General features: G+C 28.4%; 1 protein-coding gene across 1 annotated transcript; it reads left to right on the forward strand.

Annotated features, from left to right (window-relative positions):
* Nucleotides 1-8,711: 8,711 nt before the first annotated feature.
* Nucleotides 8,712-16,863, forward strand: LOC112682506. Its single transcript, XM_025553129.1, has 8 exons — nt 8,712-8,952; nt 11,223-11,377; nt 12,393-12,570; nt 13,062-13,210; nt 13,279-13,451; nt 15,509-15,698; nt 15,822-15,974; nt 16,638-16,863. The coding sequence occupies exons 2-8, from the start codon at nt 11,233-11,235 to the stop codon at nt 16,823-16,825; spliced, it is 1,176 nt and encodes a 391-aa protein (XP_025408914.1). The 5' UTR covers nt 8,712-8,952; nt 11,223-11,232; the 3' UTR covers nt 16,826-16,863.
* Nucleotides 16,864-18,623: the final 1,760 nt, after the last annotated feature.

Below are 18,623 nucleotides of genomic sequence, written 5' to 3' on the forward strand. Positions count from 1 at the left end.
TTAACATCATGATAGTAGTATATAATTGTGATATCAGTATATCACTAAATAATAAATATAAGTGATAGCGTAGTACCAGCATAAGTTTGGTATAAAAAAATAGTTTAAGATTTCCCTATTTACCCTTGAAGTCATTACGTCAAAAACTAAAGCCAGCTACGGTGAACGAGGGGGGGAGCGATCGCCCCTGGGATCCTTAGGGGTCTGCGGACAACAGTTTGGGAAACGCTGGAATAGGTAGAGATAAAACCTAATAATAATAGATAAGTAATATGTACGGTTTAGACGGTTGAAAATATACGTTTCGGAGACACTCGTGTTGGTAGCGGTCAGCCGCTCCGAATTTCAAGTAAATTTCAGTTATGATATTTACAATAATATATTTATTATAAATATATATGTTAATATTATTATTATAATAAATTTCACGTTTGACTGTTGACGCAAGCGCGCGCGTACGTGAGGGTCCATCTGTGTGTGTGGGTAAATAGGGACGAGCAGAAACAAGCGATGAAGTTGAGTAAACAATAGTTTCATTCGGGCACAAATCAGCCTTTCCGTGGGAGGAGGCACGTTCGTTGTGCTTTTTTTTCTATTCAAACTCTCTAATACAAATATTAATACAAACTGTCAATAACCGATCGGTCGAACAGCGTGTGTTTATGATATAAACAAAGTGTATACATTTTAAAATTTCGTAAATATCCATTTTGTACGTATACATTTTTACTTCGAACGAACAAATTTCACGACAGTTTTTACTAATTTTTTATTGACTTATATTTGTATAAGTTAATGTATGATTAAGTTGTATAATGTTTGATACAATATATATTAGTTATTTTACTGAACAAATAAAATTAAGAAAACAAATGTGTACCACAGGCAGCGGTAAATGTATATGTTAACATATTAGACGGCGTGAAGTGCATTTTTTTAAAATGAATTAATAGGTTAAAATTAGAGGCTACGATGATAAGTTTCGTTTCACGACAAAAGTTGCCACAACTAAATCACAACGCATTAGTATACGAACAAATATTTGAAATACAGTTTTAGTAACGAAACCGTACAAACGTTCATTCCCACTGCTCCGGGACGTGTTCGTCCCGGAATCCGTTCGAGTGCAAGAAAACAGTTATCTATTGAATTTTAAATGCGACCATTCTCACTTATCCGAGACGGGTCCGGGATCAAAAACTATCGTTGGACATGGTACTCTTTCCAGGTTCCCGCACGTATTCAGGCCGGATCTGAAATTACCAGATAATGGTAGTAGGCTAGGTTTTATAAAAAAAAAAAAAAACTGTTTTACATTAATCATGAACTATTATATTATATTAATGATTATTAATTATGATATTATATATTTAATACTTACTTAAAAACTTATTTGCTCTGAGAAGTATTAATTTTATAATTAAATTAATATTATAAGATAATATTAAATTCTGTTTAAAATGTTCACACTTAAATAAAACGTACAAATACATGATTTTTATTTCGATAGCGACTGATGACTAACGTGAAACTGTAAGTTGTAAATAAAATAAAATTGTAAACTCGGACGGGACTCGGACCAATGCTAATGCCTAATCCGAGTCAACCCGTACCCGTCGTTTTGTGACACGGACACGACCCGGACCAGTGGGAATCGACTTTAATAAAGCCATGTACACAATTGAATAGTAAGCAAACACCTGACGCGATAATGAGATAATAACAATGAGTTTTAATCCATTTTTTGCTCGTCGAACAGAATGCCAGAGGACTCCAGAGAGTAAACTGGAAGTACCTCGAACTTAGCGTGAGCCTTTGAAACGGACTACAGGCCAGGATTAATGACGATAACTGAGGGCCTGTTCTACAATAGCAGTGGTAAACTCGAGTTTAGCTCAATTTATTATTACGATTAATATATCGTTGCGAATTATATTGTGTCGTTATATTCATAACATAAAAATACAAAAAAATTAAATTTTCAAATAAACATTGAAGAGTAATCACAGTGTATCTTGTTTATCATAATACTACTGTTTGTTATCGACATTAATAATCACAACCAATGAAATTGCAGATCAATTTCTAAACCAAGTTTAACCCGCCGATATTGGTGGTTTAAAAATCAGTAGTTTAACTTCGGTTTAAACCATTGGTAATCGATTGTAATACGGTCTTTTAAATTTATACCAGGTTTAAATTTCAATAAGAGTTTAAACTACTATTGTAAAACAGGCTCTGAATCGTGTACATGTTGCATTATTATGGCACGAGTCTGATAACCGTCAGCAAACGTTTTATCTTGTATATTAATATTGTATCATTGTATTCAATAGACTCACAGTTCAGTTTATTATACATTTGTACGGTGTAACTATTGGTATGCAGTTTTAATAAAAATTATACAATACGATCTTTTTCGCGTGGTTTAATGGCCAAGATAGTTTATGGTATTTTCATAAAGAAATTGGAACTATTAATTTTTTTGCATCAAATGTTTTATTTTTTGAAATTTATAACGCTCTTCAACTAATCAAATCCAAAAAAATGATAATAAAATCATAAATAAAATGTATCCTGATGACGATTAGGTATGTACATTATATTTCTGTAACTAAACATTAACCTCGTACATTTTAATCAACACTTGCGAAAGCTTTTCCGATTGAAAATTGAACTCATGTTCGATTTTCTTAGTGACTAATTGAGAAGAATCTGTTTCCGTACGGTACTTATCGGCGTTACCTTTTTCGATCTTTTTCACGACACGATAACGTACGGTATTTTTGTGTAACGTTGTCTCGCAAATCACATATAGACGAAACTGGAAACGATATTAAATTATTGTCGTGAAATAAAAGTTTACACTACTTATAATCGCTGTAGATTTTATTAGTTGACTAACGAACATTGATTGAACGAAGTAAAATGGAAAACATGGTAAATAAAAGAATAAAAATAATTACGTTGGAACGCGGAAAAGACGTGGAATTAATTAGTACAAACATCGCTTTTTAACACAGCTTTATACTCAAATACGGGTTATTATCAATATTTAATATATTATCCTCTTTGACTTACACAGTTAGAGATTTTTTTTGAAACTTTTACAAAACATATAAAGAACAATTAATTGTCGAGAGTTTTAATTGAAACCAAATTTAGTTGAGACCGATACAGTTAATAGGTTAATGACTCATTTTCAACAGATAAAAAAGCTAGAGCAGAAACATCTCGAGATCATGATTTTTCATAATAAGCCAAATTCTAATTGTAAAAATCCTTTAAGCTCAATATAAGATTGAAGAAATTAAATGTATTTACAAATCTAATAATTATACTCTACAAAAGGTATGATTTTCTTTTTTGAAATTATATCGAATATTATCTAAATGCCATTGGGTATTGGTTACTAATGTGTACGATAGCACTCTATTCATGAACTGGATATTATTCAATTCAAAATTTCAAGTATTTCAACAATTGTTATAGTATACACATATTAATATCATTAATAGTTATAAAAGTTACAATTTTTATATTATAGGTTGGAAAATTGAATAAAATACAGGGAATACACTTAATTTACATGAATAGAATATTTATTGTTTATGTCTATTACTTATATTATTTATTGTTTTTTTTTTTTTGTAAATTGTCTAAATATTCTTACTATTATTGACAAATTCGACAACGTTACATACAATTTCTTACGCAATCGTGTTGCTGTAAAGAACAAATGTACGCAATCGTGTTCTAAACATATGATGTATGTATATTAGGGTGGCACTTTTTTTTGTTTTTAACTTTCTCATGCATTAATTTTGTTCTATTTGCTTAAAAAATGATGTTAAAATATTAAGTCATTTCATAAACATTAAAAGGTAGCTCAATGAATTTAAAAATCTTTATATGAAATAAATTATAAAAAAAAGCTTAAGTCGTGTTGTAAATAATAAATTTAATTACTTATACTTATTTATAACTATAATTTATTACTATTATTTTAAAAATTACAAGTTTTATTAATACATAAAAATAAATCACATTTTTAATAAAGTCGATTTTTTGGCTTCCGGAAAATCTTGTTTGTATTTTCAACTACTTGAAGAAGATATTGTTGTTGATCTTCTTGATTAGTATGAGTGCCATTAAAATATGTCATTAATACTATGCCCCTTTCAGTAGCATCATTAACAACTTTAAGTTTTTTTATTTTTTCACAGCCATCAATATATTCAATATTATTTATCCAAGCATTTGGAAACGTCATTAAAAAGTCGGTTTTAATGTTATGAGCCGTACATAGTTTATATGTATTATTTGTTACAAAGTCATGTAATTCACTAGTTAGAATACAACGTACTAGGAGCTTTAATCTTTGTTCAGGATAATCAGTCCCAATTTTATCTAAAGCTGTAACCATTTGGGCTTTAATATTATCTGGTATTCGAGAGTCAAAAAATGCTAATCCAATTAATGTATCATTAAGATACCACAAATGACTTAAAAATACTTTTAATACTAGTTTGTAGATACCATTACTTGAATTTTTATACATAATAAGATATTTTATGAAATATAAATCATTTAATGGTGCACCTGAAGCATCATTAGAAATATATCATACTTTTAAATATACTCTCATTATGAACAGAGTAAAATGTTCCAAGTTCAATAGTTCGGTTTTTTTAAGTTCAAATTGTGACCGAAATAAAAACATTTTTAAACAATAAATTATTTTAGCCATCCATCTAGCTCGATGACAAGCTCCTGGCTTTCGAAAATTGTTATTTTCTGGTTGTTCTTATCCAAGAATTATTAAAATATCGTAATAATATAATATAAATTAATAATTTTTACATTCTCAAATAAGTATTTTATATAGTTTTGTACACTTGTATTATACTAAAAGATTAAATAGGGAGATTATCTATATACTATCGATGAAATTATCATCGGGAAAAATGTATGACTGTAGTCTATATCTAGTAACATTATTGTGGAATTTGACGACGTGCGATGTGTCGGCGCGTGGTGGCGATAAGCACTACGACGTTTTGTAAGCAATTACCAATTATATAATGTTATGTGTTGTCGTAAATTAATAAGAAACTTTATTTTAGTAAATAATAAGTTTAACAATAATATTTATGTACATTTTTAGTGTCACTTTAAAATATAAGAAAATATGCTAAAAAATAAAAATAGCCTCTATTATTAAAGTTTCAACCCTTTTAAGCGACGTGAAGAAGTTGACTTATCATGCTCAAGATTTACCAAAATTATTTATTAAATATATCGAACAGAATTAGTGGGTGAGAGCAACAAATATAAAAGAAAAAAAATTGACCTATATAGCTAAGTGCCACCCTAATGTACATACACGTTCAAGTGTGTTCAAGACTAGAGACAGAGGCAGCTTTAAGGGGGGCCCTAGGAGCCGTGGCCCTCTCCCAACGACGCCCGGACCGTATTTATAAAAAAATGTATATTGTTAACAAAAAATGCACATTATAATATCTACTATCTTATGATACGCACAAGTATGTAGATAGAGCCATAGAGGTATAATGGATGAAAGGAGTTTCTCCACACTTCAGAGATTAAAAACCTGGCTTCGTTCAATGATGACTGAAGATAGACTATCAGCATTATGTCTAATTAATTTATATCATAAAGTAGGTATTCTAGATCAAATAGATCATATTATTGATATTTCTATCAATTTTAAAAATAGATGACTTGAATTTGTGTTGTAAAAATTGTTGTTTTCTTTTTGTTATAAGATTTTGTAAAACTATAACTTGTTCTCCCCCCCCCCTAATCAAAGCTTTGGAGCCACCCCTGACTCGAGAGGCGTTGATTGTCCGGTGGAAATATTATTCGTCACAGATTCCGAAACGTTTCACCACGAGTCTCCTCCGAGAACATTCAATGTGGTCCTTGGCTAAAGGGCTTCCCCACTCTTGTTCCGTTCTCCCTATCGGTTTTATCTCGTTTCGGTCGTTTTGGTTTCTCGAACCCCGATACTGACCGAAACGCGGGGAGGAGAAAGGAAACAAAGTATATATACTCTTAGCTTATAAGAAGGAAGGTTATGTAAGAAACAATCAATAAACCAAAAACAAATATTTTCTCTTGAATATCAACAATGTTGATCAGGATTTCAGCAAAATGGATTAAAACTTTACACAATTTTCCTTTATTTATTTTTATAAATTTAAAGAAAATATATTTTAAAATAAAAGGTATTAATTATTTTGCCTTGGGGAAGCAAGGAATGACAGTAGGTCAGTTGTTATATCGTATACATTTATTTTTATTCAACAATTTGTCTAATACGACTATAAATAAGATAGGATAAATAAACATTAGTGGATTATAATACAGTAGTACACTTTTTTTTAATTTTAATTAAATTAATGTGATACAATTATATAATTAAATCTCGTGACATAGTAAAAATATTTTTTTTGTATAAATATTATAAATACATTTGAAATATCTACAAAAGAGGATAAAGTAACAACTTCATATCTTATTTTAAGAATCGAGTGTTTAAAGAAATGTTTAGCTTAGAATCTGCTTTTCCATAATTACAAAAGTATTGATCACAACTAATCACATACAAATATTTTAATAATAAACCCAATAAAATTATCTGAAAAAAATATTTTTTAAAAACATGATAATAATATATAATTGTTAATTAAGCAAAAGATAGAAAAAAATATCAAAACAAACATTAAAAATGTAATGCTTTATCTTAAATTGATAAAAAATAAAATGAAAAATGTACACAGATCACTTAAAAATTGGTTGTATTAAGGATAACCATAAAATTCTGAAAACCAGTGATGGCAAAAAATAATATAACACATAAAAAATAAATATAAACATTCAAAGAGTATATTATAAAATATTGTTTGATTCCGGAGGTGAGCCATGCACGTGGTAAGTAAAATATTTTCAATAATATAAATATTGTACACAGTTGTGTGCATTTTGATATTATTTTAAAATTGATATTGATAAAAAAAAACTTAATACAAAATTATTGAACAATTTTTTTTTTTACTTTAATATAATTTTATTGAAGAACACTGAAAATCCATAAAATATATATCTTATTCCAAACAATTTAATCAATGCTTTCGATAAATCAGTATTGCGATTTACTTTATGTGCACTCAGTGGCGGCTAGTGTTATGGTGCACAGGAGCACGTGAACCACCCAAAAAAATTATATAAAAAAATTATTAGATTCCTATAGTAAATTATAATCGGTTATTAAATACGTAGTCTGTAATTAATAAAAATGTTTGTTAAAAATAAAAAAAAACGTTTTCCCAGCTTTTCGTGTTGAGAAGTGTGTTTATTGGCCATTAAATAATTACCGGAACACACGTTCGTTGTGCTCCGGGTAGCCGTACAAGTTAGCTAAATGCATGGGCACGTCGATTAGTAGGTAAACATGGTCGTTTGGAGCACAATCGATGTGTGCACCGGACTAATTGTAGTCGTTCCACGTACGCGTCTATCATAGAAACAAGATTTTATGTTTATGTCTCATACATAATAAGTTATTTTTTTTCCAATTTATTTTTATTTTGCCGTGACGAATAGCTTAGGGAACTTGATTAGGGAAACTATATGTTAATAAGTACGTTATATGTACACATACCTATAATTAAATTAAATTTTTTAGCCATGTGTATAGGCAAGGCCGTATCTAGAAATTTTTTTCGGGAGGGGTCCAAAACGTATATATTGTAATTTTATTGAATTTAGATTTTAACTTTTGATATTTGGTTAAAATTAAGACAGAAAAAGACTTAATCTTCTTTAATCTTCTTTTATTAAAATTAATATTACATTTTCATATGATATTATGATATAAAACTAAAAGCAGTCAATGGTTAATTGGAGCTTAAGTCATTTTTGACTGAAAATATTTATGTTGGTATTAAAAATAAATAATTATTTTAAACATTCGTAAAATATTGAAGACATTTCGGTAGGGGAGAGTCCAGACACCCTGGACCTTTTTTGATTTTCTGAATAAAATGCAAGTTTTATTGCCCATACACATATAAAAGTATTACAAATTTGAAAATGGTTCACAAAATGTGAATTTTAGTATTCACAAGCTCCTCAAAAAAAAAACCCATTTCAATCCAAGCTTAAAAACGTTAAATAATATTGACACAAAATCGAACATAAAAAGGCATATTCATTTATATATATATAAAGATAAGCCTATACCGATAGAAATTTCAAAGCTAATATACGAGCTACATACGTAATACTATAATAGTATAATACACTCTGTGGCCCGCGCGCTGAGAAAGCGGAAGTCGCAGTGCAAAATATTTGTACCGTACTGTTACAGCAGTAACAACCTAACACTAGCAATTAGTATAGTTTCATAGTTTTATTTCCAATATGTTAGTCCACAAATAAATTAATATTGAAAAAAATATTTGGAGGAAAATGATATTTATTTGTGGAGCTAAAAGGAATTTTTATTTTTTTTTCGTGGAGGGAAATAAACAGTGGAGGAAACAAGAACCGCCATTTTTGATAATATATCACCACAGTAGCGCTAGATTCGTCGATACGTAGTAGTTTCACCTTACGTACGCGACATGTGAACTGTAGGGACCCAGGGTCGACATTTTCGATTTATCAATCCTCGCGCCATCACACTCATTTTTCCAATTTGGTGTTATCCTTCATTGTGTTTTCATCTTAATTTCTACACGTTTATTTGACTTTTTTGCTCGAATCGTATCTATTCATATTATACTGTTGATTTAATTTTAATTGTTACCCCTAGCTGTAACAATAAATACGAATTTTACCGGATCGAATACCGACACTAGTGAAACACTACGAAACAATCTACGACGTTAACAAGTATCCGGGACGAAGTGAAATAATATCGAGGTAATTGTCTATTTATATATATATTCATGTACTCGTATTTTCATTATTTGATTTAGTTTTCTTTTTGCTTTCGTTTCTTTTGCTTCTTTTAACATTTTTTTTTTTTCTAAGTCAATTTATACTTATACAGCAATAGTATAGTACAATAAATCATACAAATGTCATAATCCAAATCGCGCAAGAGGATTCAACGATGAAGATATCTAGATTTATAATTTAAATTTAGTTGAGCTTTCTTAACGCCTTGATTAATCGTTTTGTATTAATATATAATGATCGTATTTGTAACCTAACTTTAAGATAATATCATGAAATTAAACGGGTTACATTTTAATTTAAATTACCAACTAATGATTTAAAGAGATGTGACACTACGTGGTGTGACGTTACGTTTTCAAGATTCTAAGAGTAAAATAAGATTTCACCTATATTGCAATGTATTTTAACGATGTTGAATCGCAAGGAAATATGTCAGGTGGTTTGATCGTTATTTAGAGTAGCCTTGAGGTTATAAAATTCCTCTTCGATTGTGTGATTTATTCCAGCACGTATCGAAAATTCTTTTCGGAATCTATATACGTGGAAACGAATCATAAAATACATTCTTTTTCGTGGGTAGGATTATATTGTTATTGTTGTCCGACCTTCCATTGTGCACCATAACAACGGTTGTTCCTTTAAGCCATATTACCTTTAAGGGTTCTACGGAGTCTGATTTTCAAATACTATTTTTTTTTTCTTTACCTTTAACATGGAGGCCTATTATTTGAATGTCATGCAAACCACTCGCATACCAATACGTACATATATATATATTTTTTTTATATTTTTTTGAAAAATAAAATGTATTTATTAGCTATTTAAAAAAAAAAAAGGACGTTATTTTTGGGACACCCTTTACGTACATGTCCGATGTAGAACCCACAACCAAATATAATATGATAGCGAATGAAAATAAAATATTATGAAACTGAAATAAGAGAACGAGATACATCCTGGTAGCAGGTTAAAATTAATTACAACCAACGCACAAAAACAAGAATGAAAAAAAATTATGATTTTTGTGGACCATCCATGATGCGAGGTCATGGTTTTCCAATCGCTGAACACACACCCAGGCAAACTCGATTGCAATGCTCGTCAGCTTCGTCATGACCGTTCCAGACAGGAGCGTACCTATGCATTTTTTATGGGGGGGGGGGTTTGTCCAACATTTTTGTTTTAACTGATAATGGGAAATTATATTTCATTTGTATGTATTATACCCTATATACAATTATTATACTATTTTCTATTAAATCATTGAGTATGTAGAAATTTCAGTGGGGGTCTGGACCCGAACCCCTCCTGGGTACGCCCTTGGTTCCAGGTCCCTCTTCTAAAATGAATAGGAAACCGGGTGTCGTGTTGACAGTGCATCCCGCGGACTCAGTGTTAGGAAATATTACTAAAAAAATCATCTAGACAAGATAACAGATAATTCATTCAACATTTATCTAGATAAAATGATAATATATATATAACACCAATTTATTTTATCTTTTTTATTTATAAATAAAATTTTTATTGTTTATACATAAAAAAATTTCTAGATAAAAAAATAGATATATTTTTTTTACTTCTATTATAAATTTATAAATAGTGAATTTGTATAATACACATGTATATGTGTATTATATGTATATTAATGAATTTTTTTAAAATTGCTTATGTTATAACTTATGTGTACCTTTTAAATAAAGTATTTTTAATTTAATACTACATAAAAATATGTAAAATACAAAAATTAATTATACTATAGTGTAATATAGTGTTATTCAAATTTTAATACACAAATTATACCAGGTATAAAATGGTAACATTTAGGAAAAAAATTGTACCTAATTTTTCTTCAATACAAACATAAAAATATTTTACAATTCATTATCTACAGCTCATGTTCCTGTTATAATGATAACATTTTATAATAATGATAGACTAGTAATTTATATTCTTAATTATTTATACATTACATATTTTAAATAAATGAATGTATTATATTAAAAAAAAAAAGAACCATGGGGAGCGATGCCCCTTCGCCACCCCTCAAATACGCCCTTGACACTGAATGCTTATTTAATAAACTATTATCTACAAACGTTGATTTATATATTATTTTAAATATGAATCTTTACATTTAAATTTAGATATTAGTATTTGAAATAGCTGTGTCTTTGTGTATGTCAAAAAAAAAAAAAAATTATTAATATTTATTATGATTTACAACTTAGAAAAAACGATATGATGGAAAATAGAAGTGGAAGAAACAACAACAACATAGAACAAGATCGAAAAAAAATGTATATTAAATTAATAGTATTAGCTATACTACTTCATTCTGCGCAGTCTCAAACGGAGTTCACTTGTCCAGCTGGTACAGTTTCAGGTAATCAAAAGATTCAGTTCAAAATATTCTAATTTAATACAGTCTAATATTAGAAAAAATACAATAAGTGATTTTTAGAGTGAGATTTTTAGGGAGGGAAGGAATTAATATTTCTATGATCACTTTTCATATTGTTAAATTTCGTAAATGAAAATTAATAAAAATTGTATAAAGCTTTCATGTAGTAATATAATAATACGCAGCAAATGGCCCAAAATTGATCGTTCCAAATTGCATTGGTGAAAACTGTTTTACTCTCAAACGAAATCAAAACAAAAATATAAATTATGATACGGTGCACAGGATCACGTGAACCATCCAAAAAAATGATTTAAAATTTTTTTAGATTCCTATAGTAAATTAAAATCGGTTATTATGTACATATCCTGTAATTAACAAAAATATTTGTTAAAAATAAAAAGTTTTCGCAGCTTTTCGTGTTAAGAAGTATGTCAATTAGTGATTAATTAATAATCGAAGCACACTTTCGTTGTGCTCTGGGTGAACGTACAAAAATTAGCTACATGCGTAGAAACGTCGGTTAGTAATTTATGGTCGTTTGGAGCACAACGATGTGTATTTAATATTTAATATAATTAAATAGTACATATTTTTATTGACATTAATTATTTTTGTTCTGATATTCAAGTACTATAAGTAAATAGCAAATAGATAAATATGTGAATAAAATATTTTTGTTTTATTATTTAAAATGTAAGTTAATTATTTATAGACTGATTCAGATTGATATTATTATTAGTAAAAATTGAGATTTTTAATGGTGAAAACGATAAAATATCATCAAGAGTTGAAATCAATTGAGTTTTCATACACAATTTTTTTCATTATATTATCAAAAAAAATTAATTTTTTAACTATATTACATTTTAGGTGCATAGTTTTTAGCATATCAAAGTATTTTTAAAAATATATTTTAAGGGTTTTCTGTACATGTAGCTCCGTTTTATAATTTATACACATTAAAAATACATTTATTTACGTTTGACTTTTTTAGTGCCAACAAGACCGCCTCGAGTTGCTCCTGGAAACTATGAGAGTATCATATTACCAATTAATAATACCATAAGAGACGTCTTCATTTATTGGCAAACTGTAGAAGAAATCGAAATGTGCGATTACTCGTTTGAGTATCGTGCTTATTACGTAACCATGACAAAAGATAATAGAATCATGTGAGTAAATTAGACGAATGGATTCGTAAATGTATTTATTTATTTTCAAAACAGCATGAAGGTGATTAATATTGATAAACTCTATAAACTTATAGACTCTCTAAACTTTTTTTGTTATTTTATCGCATTAGATTTTTTAGATTAGAACTTATTAATGATCGTTTCAAATCAATAACTAATTTATATTTATCAAAGTTACGTATGTGTGTGTTGAATATTTATTGAATGTTTGAATCATAAAATTCAAAATTTGATCGAAAATAAACTTTTTTTTACTTATAATTCAACTCCATATAAAAATACTCACATAGCATAGCGTAATCGACTTAACGTAACGTTAGGGAAAAAAACCTAATAAGTTATTGTCACTAGAACCAGTCTTAAATATTAAACCAAGTACTTTTAATTTTCACAAATATTTACTTGAGCAAGTAAATTAATAATAAGTTATACACGTATATATATTTATGTTTTACAATTTTGGTATATAGCATGCATCCCAGCAACGGAACATCTTTGAATCGAGCCAAGTTTATAGGACTCAGAACGAACACTAGTTATAACTTTAGAATATACTCGGCCAATAAGAATGGCCTGTCGTCAAATTATGCCAGTCTATTTTTATCTAGGGAATCGGATGGTAAGTATTTACACGACATAAAGTTTGAAACTACACAAGTTTAAATTGTGCGAACTACCACTGTATAGAACTCGAAAAACCGTTATCGTTCACATCGAACAAACAGATTGTTGGTCGCTCTAATACATACCAATTGTCGTGGACGAGTAACAGAAGTAAGAAGTTTTCCGCAGGCGATCAACTGGACTATTACACGTTGTATTGGTGTTTGGGTGACTCGAAATATGTACATCAATGCGTTGTAAGTACCACACTCGAGAAATATTAACGTGCCGTCGATATCGAGAGCGAAAAAAATTATTTTCATTAGTTTTTAGTTTCTAATAACTAATTACACATTATAGTTAATATAGTTTGAATTAGGTAGTAATATATATATATAAATATATATATTTTTGGTTTTAAAACCGATTATTCTTATTACCTTCTTACTACAATTTATTTATTTCCCAATGAAAATCGGCTAAACATTATAATGAATAATAATTATTGATGATAGATAATTATAATAACAATAATTAATAATGGATAATAAATTATACATTTATAATTTACATCCTATTTAAATCACACAAAATATAAAATAAAACAAATAAATAAATAGAACAAAATATTACTGTTTTCTTTTTGTATGTAATTGGTAAAAGTCGTCGTAGTCAAAAGTTATTTACACACTGGAATAAATACAGGTTGTTATGTTGTACGGTTGACTTATGTTACGACGGGAGTTTATCGATTCCGCCGTTTTGATATCAATTCCGCCTGTATATATTGATTGCGCCGAATATTTTTATAAATCGATTCCGCCGAAGATTTACAAATGTATATAACATATATATTATAATATTTAAACATTTTCGGATTTTATAAATACATAATTCTGTTTCCAGCAGATTTTCTACTAAATACTGACCCAGTAAATAATATTTTATTCTACTCTACAAATTCTAATTTAAAATTGCTATGCTTTAGTGCCAAAATAATTGTATATGGTACATTTTATAGTTGCCCAAAATATTTCTAACAACTGTTTACGGTTCATATTTTTAAAAATGGTTATTATGTTCCATTATCCTATTTCTTATTGCCAGACAAAAACACAAATACATACACTATTGCATTTAGATGTATGATTAAAACATGATCAGCTCAAAATTTATGTTTCAACCCAACTACAATCGTTGCTGATTAATAATCAGTGATTATTATATATATATATATATTAATATTATTTTTTTATTCTATAAAATGTATATGTTTTTTTTCTTACTTAACTTCGTGCCTCTATACCATCGTGCTAGATATGATATATATATATATTAGTGATGCTCGATATTTTTTCCATTATCGATATCGGTTCATTAATATCGATATCATATCGCGATATCGAAAAACAAACGATATCGATATCGATAAACGATATATCTATATAATTCATTAATTTATAATAATTTATAGACTAATAAAGAATTGATTTTTTTTTTTTTTTTAATTAATATTTCTTATAATAAAAAAGTATAAAAGAAGTTTTCATATTATATTATTATAAACAAAAATTAAAAAATTAAAATTGAATTAAAATTATAGGCACATTATTTATTTATCATCTACTATAGGTATCTCCGAGTGTTGTATGATTGCTTCCTGAAAATATGCAAACATTTAAAATTATTAAGTATTTAGCAATTAATTATTTTATTAGTATGTGTCACTACGACCTCCAGGTAATGGTACTATCTTAATAGAACTCATAATTGTTATTTAATTGTAAAAATCCAATAGTCACAGCTATATACGTCTATTGTAATAGCTTTATCATATTACTTAAATATTCGACGCAATCGATAGGTTTCTTAAGCCGCGCATAGACTAGACCTTAACCGGCTGAATTGACCGAACCGAAAATGCCGATTTTATATGCGAGTACATACACTTGTATCGAACCGATAGCCCGAACCAAACGGAACGTTCCGAAGACGATCACCCATTCAAACTTTAAGATATGAGCAATAAGATATGCTTGACAACAAGCAAATCTTGTTATAAACTAGTATAACTAGTATAAAACAAGTATAATATCTGTCTCCGCCACTAAAAACTCAATGTATTTTATTATCGATTTTTATTTTTTTTCCTTGTCCGCGGACCGCCATTTGGTGATCGCTTCACTACACATTATAAAATATTTCAGTTAAATTGTTTAATCGATGTCATAGGCATCGCATGCGCACATGCATCTGTAGCGCAGGTAGCCGTACATTTATTTATTAACCACTCGTTATTTTCGTCCACCACTAGGATCAGTTGAACTGGTTGCACGTGCCAATATCGGAAACCTCCTACAACCTGGCCGTGCCGAATGACAGCTTCGGGAGGGAGTACGTGTTCGCGATAAGTGTCGACCGGGTGAAGAATAGCTTTAACAGCAACAACACGGTCAGTAGCGGAATCCTATGGGAACCGTGCAAGACGCTGCACTTCGACCCATGTAAGTGTTATGATTAACAATTATAACAAAATCAACAGTTATTGTCCTGCGCCATTCGCCAATGTTGTTCGTCAATTTGTAATTCTGGCGGTTCACGTTTCATTAAAATATTTTGTGATACAGATAATACATTCATTGTGACGAACGTTTGGGCTACGATTGTTTCGTCAACATACATTGGACTGAGATGGAAGCTAGACTGCACCGAAACATTCGACTTGGTGGACGAATTCAATATAATCTACTGTCCCACGATCAGTGGCAACCAGTGCAGCGGTAAGTCGTGTTATTGTTACTATCCCTAATCGGTCTGTAACCGACGACACGGATATTGGTGTGAGGTTTTCAATGGCTCAAGGATTTAATACATTATATGCACCGTAATGTTTTCGTCATTATTGATAAGTGAATGCGATTGCTATACGTGGTTACATTCGTCAGTAATTCGTTATTTTCCGTGTAGTAAAGTTGTGATAAAAGTGACAAAGACGTTGAAAAGTTGTTGGTAAACATTAACAGCAGTATATTTTCGTACTTGAAAGTAACCAAGCGTGCACTATTAACCTCCTTTGTAGACTTTATAGTATTGGATATTGAGTATATTATACATGTTGTTGAGTAATATTATTTTAAATTTAAAGGGAAAAATTAGTGCTCCAATCTTTCGTTAAGTTATATTAACCTTGTACGTGGTCCCTATGTGTTGATGAAATATTGAATGTTCCTTAATTGTTTAAAAAAATATCAACGACTAATTTTTATTGAAATTGTACAAATGTTATATAAATGTTATACTCTGATAATTCTGTAACGATATTAAATAATGTTATATTAATGATAATAATTTATTTCGACAAATGTATAATATAGTTAATTATATGTTGTACATAATTTTAATTTAAATTTTTATTAGACATCAGCATTTATTTTATTTTACAGGAACCCAACAACAAACCACGTTTGACAATAAAAATATGCGTCATGACCGCGTTGCTTTTAATTTTATAACGGGACTGTATCATTCCACTACTTATCTGATAAAAATAGTGATGTATTCAAATTCCAGCCACATGAATTCTATTCCAATTTCCGTAAAAACATTACCTAAAAACACGAAGATCACATAAAATATAAAATCAATAAATACAAATTATTATTTGTATCTACCCATATTTTTTTATTATACTAATAATAGTTTATAATAAAAGTAATAATAATAATAATAATAATAATATAATAATTTTTTTTATATCATTAATAATAATAAAAAATAATAAAAAAATATGTGAAACGAACCAATGGGTTTTTCTGAGCACATGTTATAAACATATTAATTTACATGTTCTATTATTGTAAGTATTTTATAATTAATTTAATATAAGCTGTATTTTTTAAGTCGACAATGATTAACTATTGTTTTTTTCTTTATTTTATCATCATTTGTATGAATTCTACTAGTATTTGTTTATTATAATAAGAATCATATATAATAATAAAAAAATAATAAAAAAATATGTGAAACAAACCAATGTGTTTTTCTGAGCACATGTTATAAACATATTAATTTACATGTTCTATTATTGTAAGTATTTTATAATTAATTTAATATAAGCTATATTTTTTAAGTCGACAATGATTAACTATTGTTTTTTTTTTCTTTATTTTATCATCATTTGTATGAATTCTACTAGTATTTGTTTATTATAATAAGAATCATATATAATAATGAAAAAATAATAAAAAAAATATGTGAAACGAACCAATGTGTTTTTCTGAGCACATGTTATTATAAACATATTAATTTACATGTTTTATTACTGTATTTTATAATTAATTTAATATAAGCTGTATTTTTTAAGTCGAAAATGATTAACTACTACTTTTTCATTTATTTTATCATCAACTGTATGAATTCTACTAGTATTTGTTTATTGTAATAAGAATCATATTTAATAATAGAAAAATAATTAAAAAATATGTGAAATGAACCAATGTGTTTTTCTGAGCACATGTTATAAACATATTCATTTACATGTTCTATTATTGTAAGTATTTTATCATTAATTTAATATAAACTGTATTTTTTATGTCGAAAATGATTAACTACTGTTTTTTCCTTTATTTTATCATCAACTGTTACCTTTTACATAATCCCAAGTACCTACACAAAATTATAAAGCATATATATAGAGTTTCCAACCTGTAAATTATGACATATTAGCACTCGTTGAAATCAAAAAAATATTACAATAGTCAATATTGGATAAATGTGGACCACTTTAGTGATATCAAAATCACATAGTTCATTACACTAAACGTGCATCATTAATGCATTGTAATCGAAAATTTAAAAACATTTCTACTAATTAAATTTCGTCAAAGTTTTAATATGTAAATACAAAATTGTATAGTGACATCCGTTTTTAACGATTGAAACGTATCTATTCAAATAAACAGGCAAAAAGTCCGTACAAAACGGGCGTCACTATTTTCCGCCAAAATCGACCTTTTCGTTTACCGCCAGTATAATAATTTATATTTCCTTTATCCGCCACCACAAGTTTCAGTTTCTATATTATGGTAACCCCTAATTGAAAGAATTAAAATATTATATAATATACCTACGTATAGTTTATCACAGATAATTTGTTCACAATCGTGTGTTTTTCTCCATTAATATAAAAGAGAGGAAAGATTACATTCGAAATTCATGCGACAACTGGTAATAACAATAAAGCGTTTCTGGTTTGATCTTTTATATTTGTATAAATAATATACTTGTAAAAATATAGATTTTACGATACTTATTATATTTTAGTTTATGTTGAAGTTCGCGAAAAAAAAGAGTTCGCTCCGCGCAATGGAAAATATAATTGAGAGTAATTGTGGTAAAAAGCAGTTGATTTTAGATAGTTTTAAATTCCG

The sequence above is a fragment of the Sipha flava genome, unplaced genomic scaffold, assembly GCF_003268045.1.
Source record: "Sipha flava isolate LNK unplaced genomic scaffold, YSA_version1 205_pilon_pilon, whole genome shotgun sequence".
Lineage (NCBI taxonomy): Eukaryota > Metazoa > Arthropoda > Insecta > Hemiptera > Aphididae > Sipha > Sipha flava.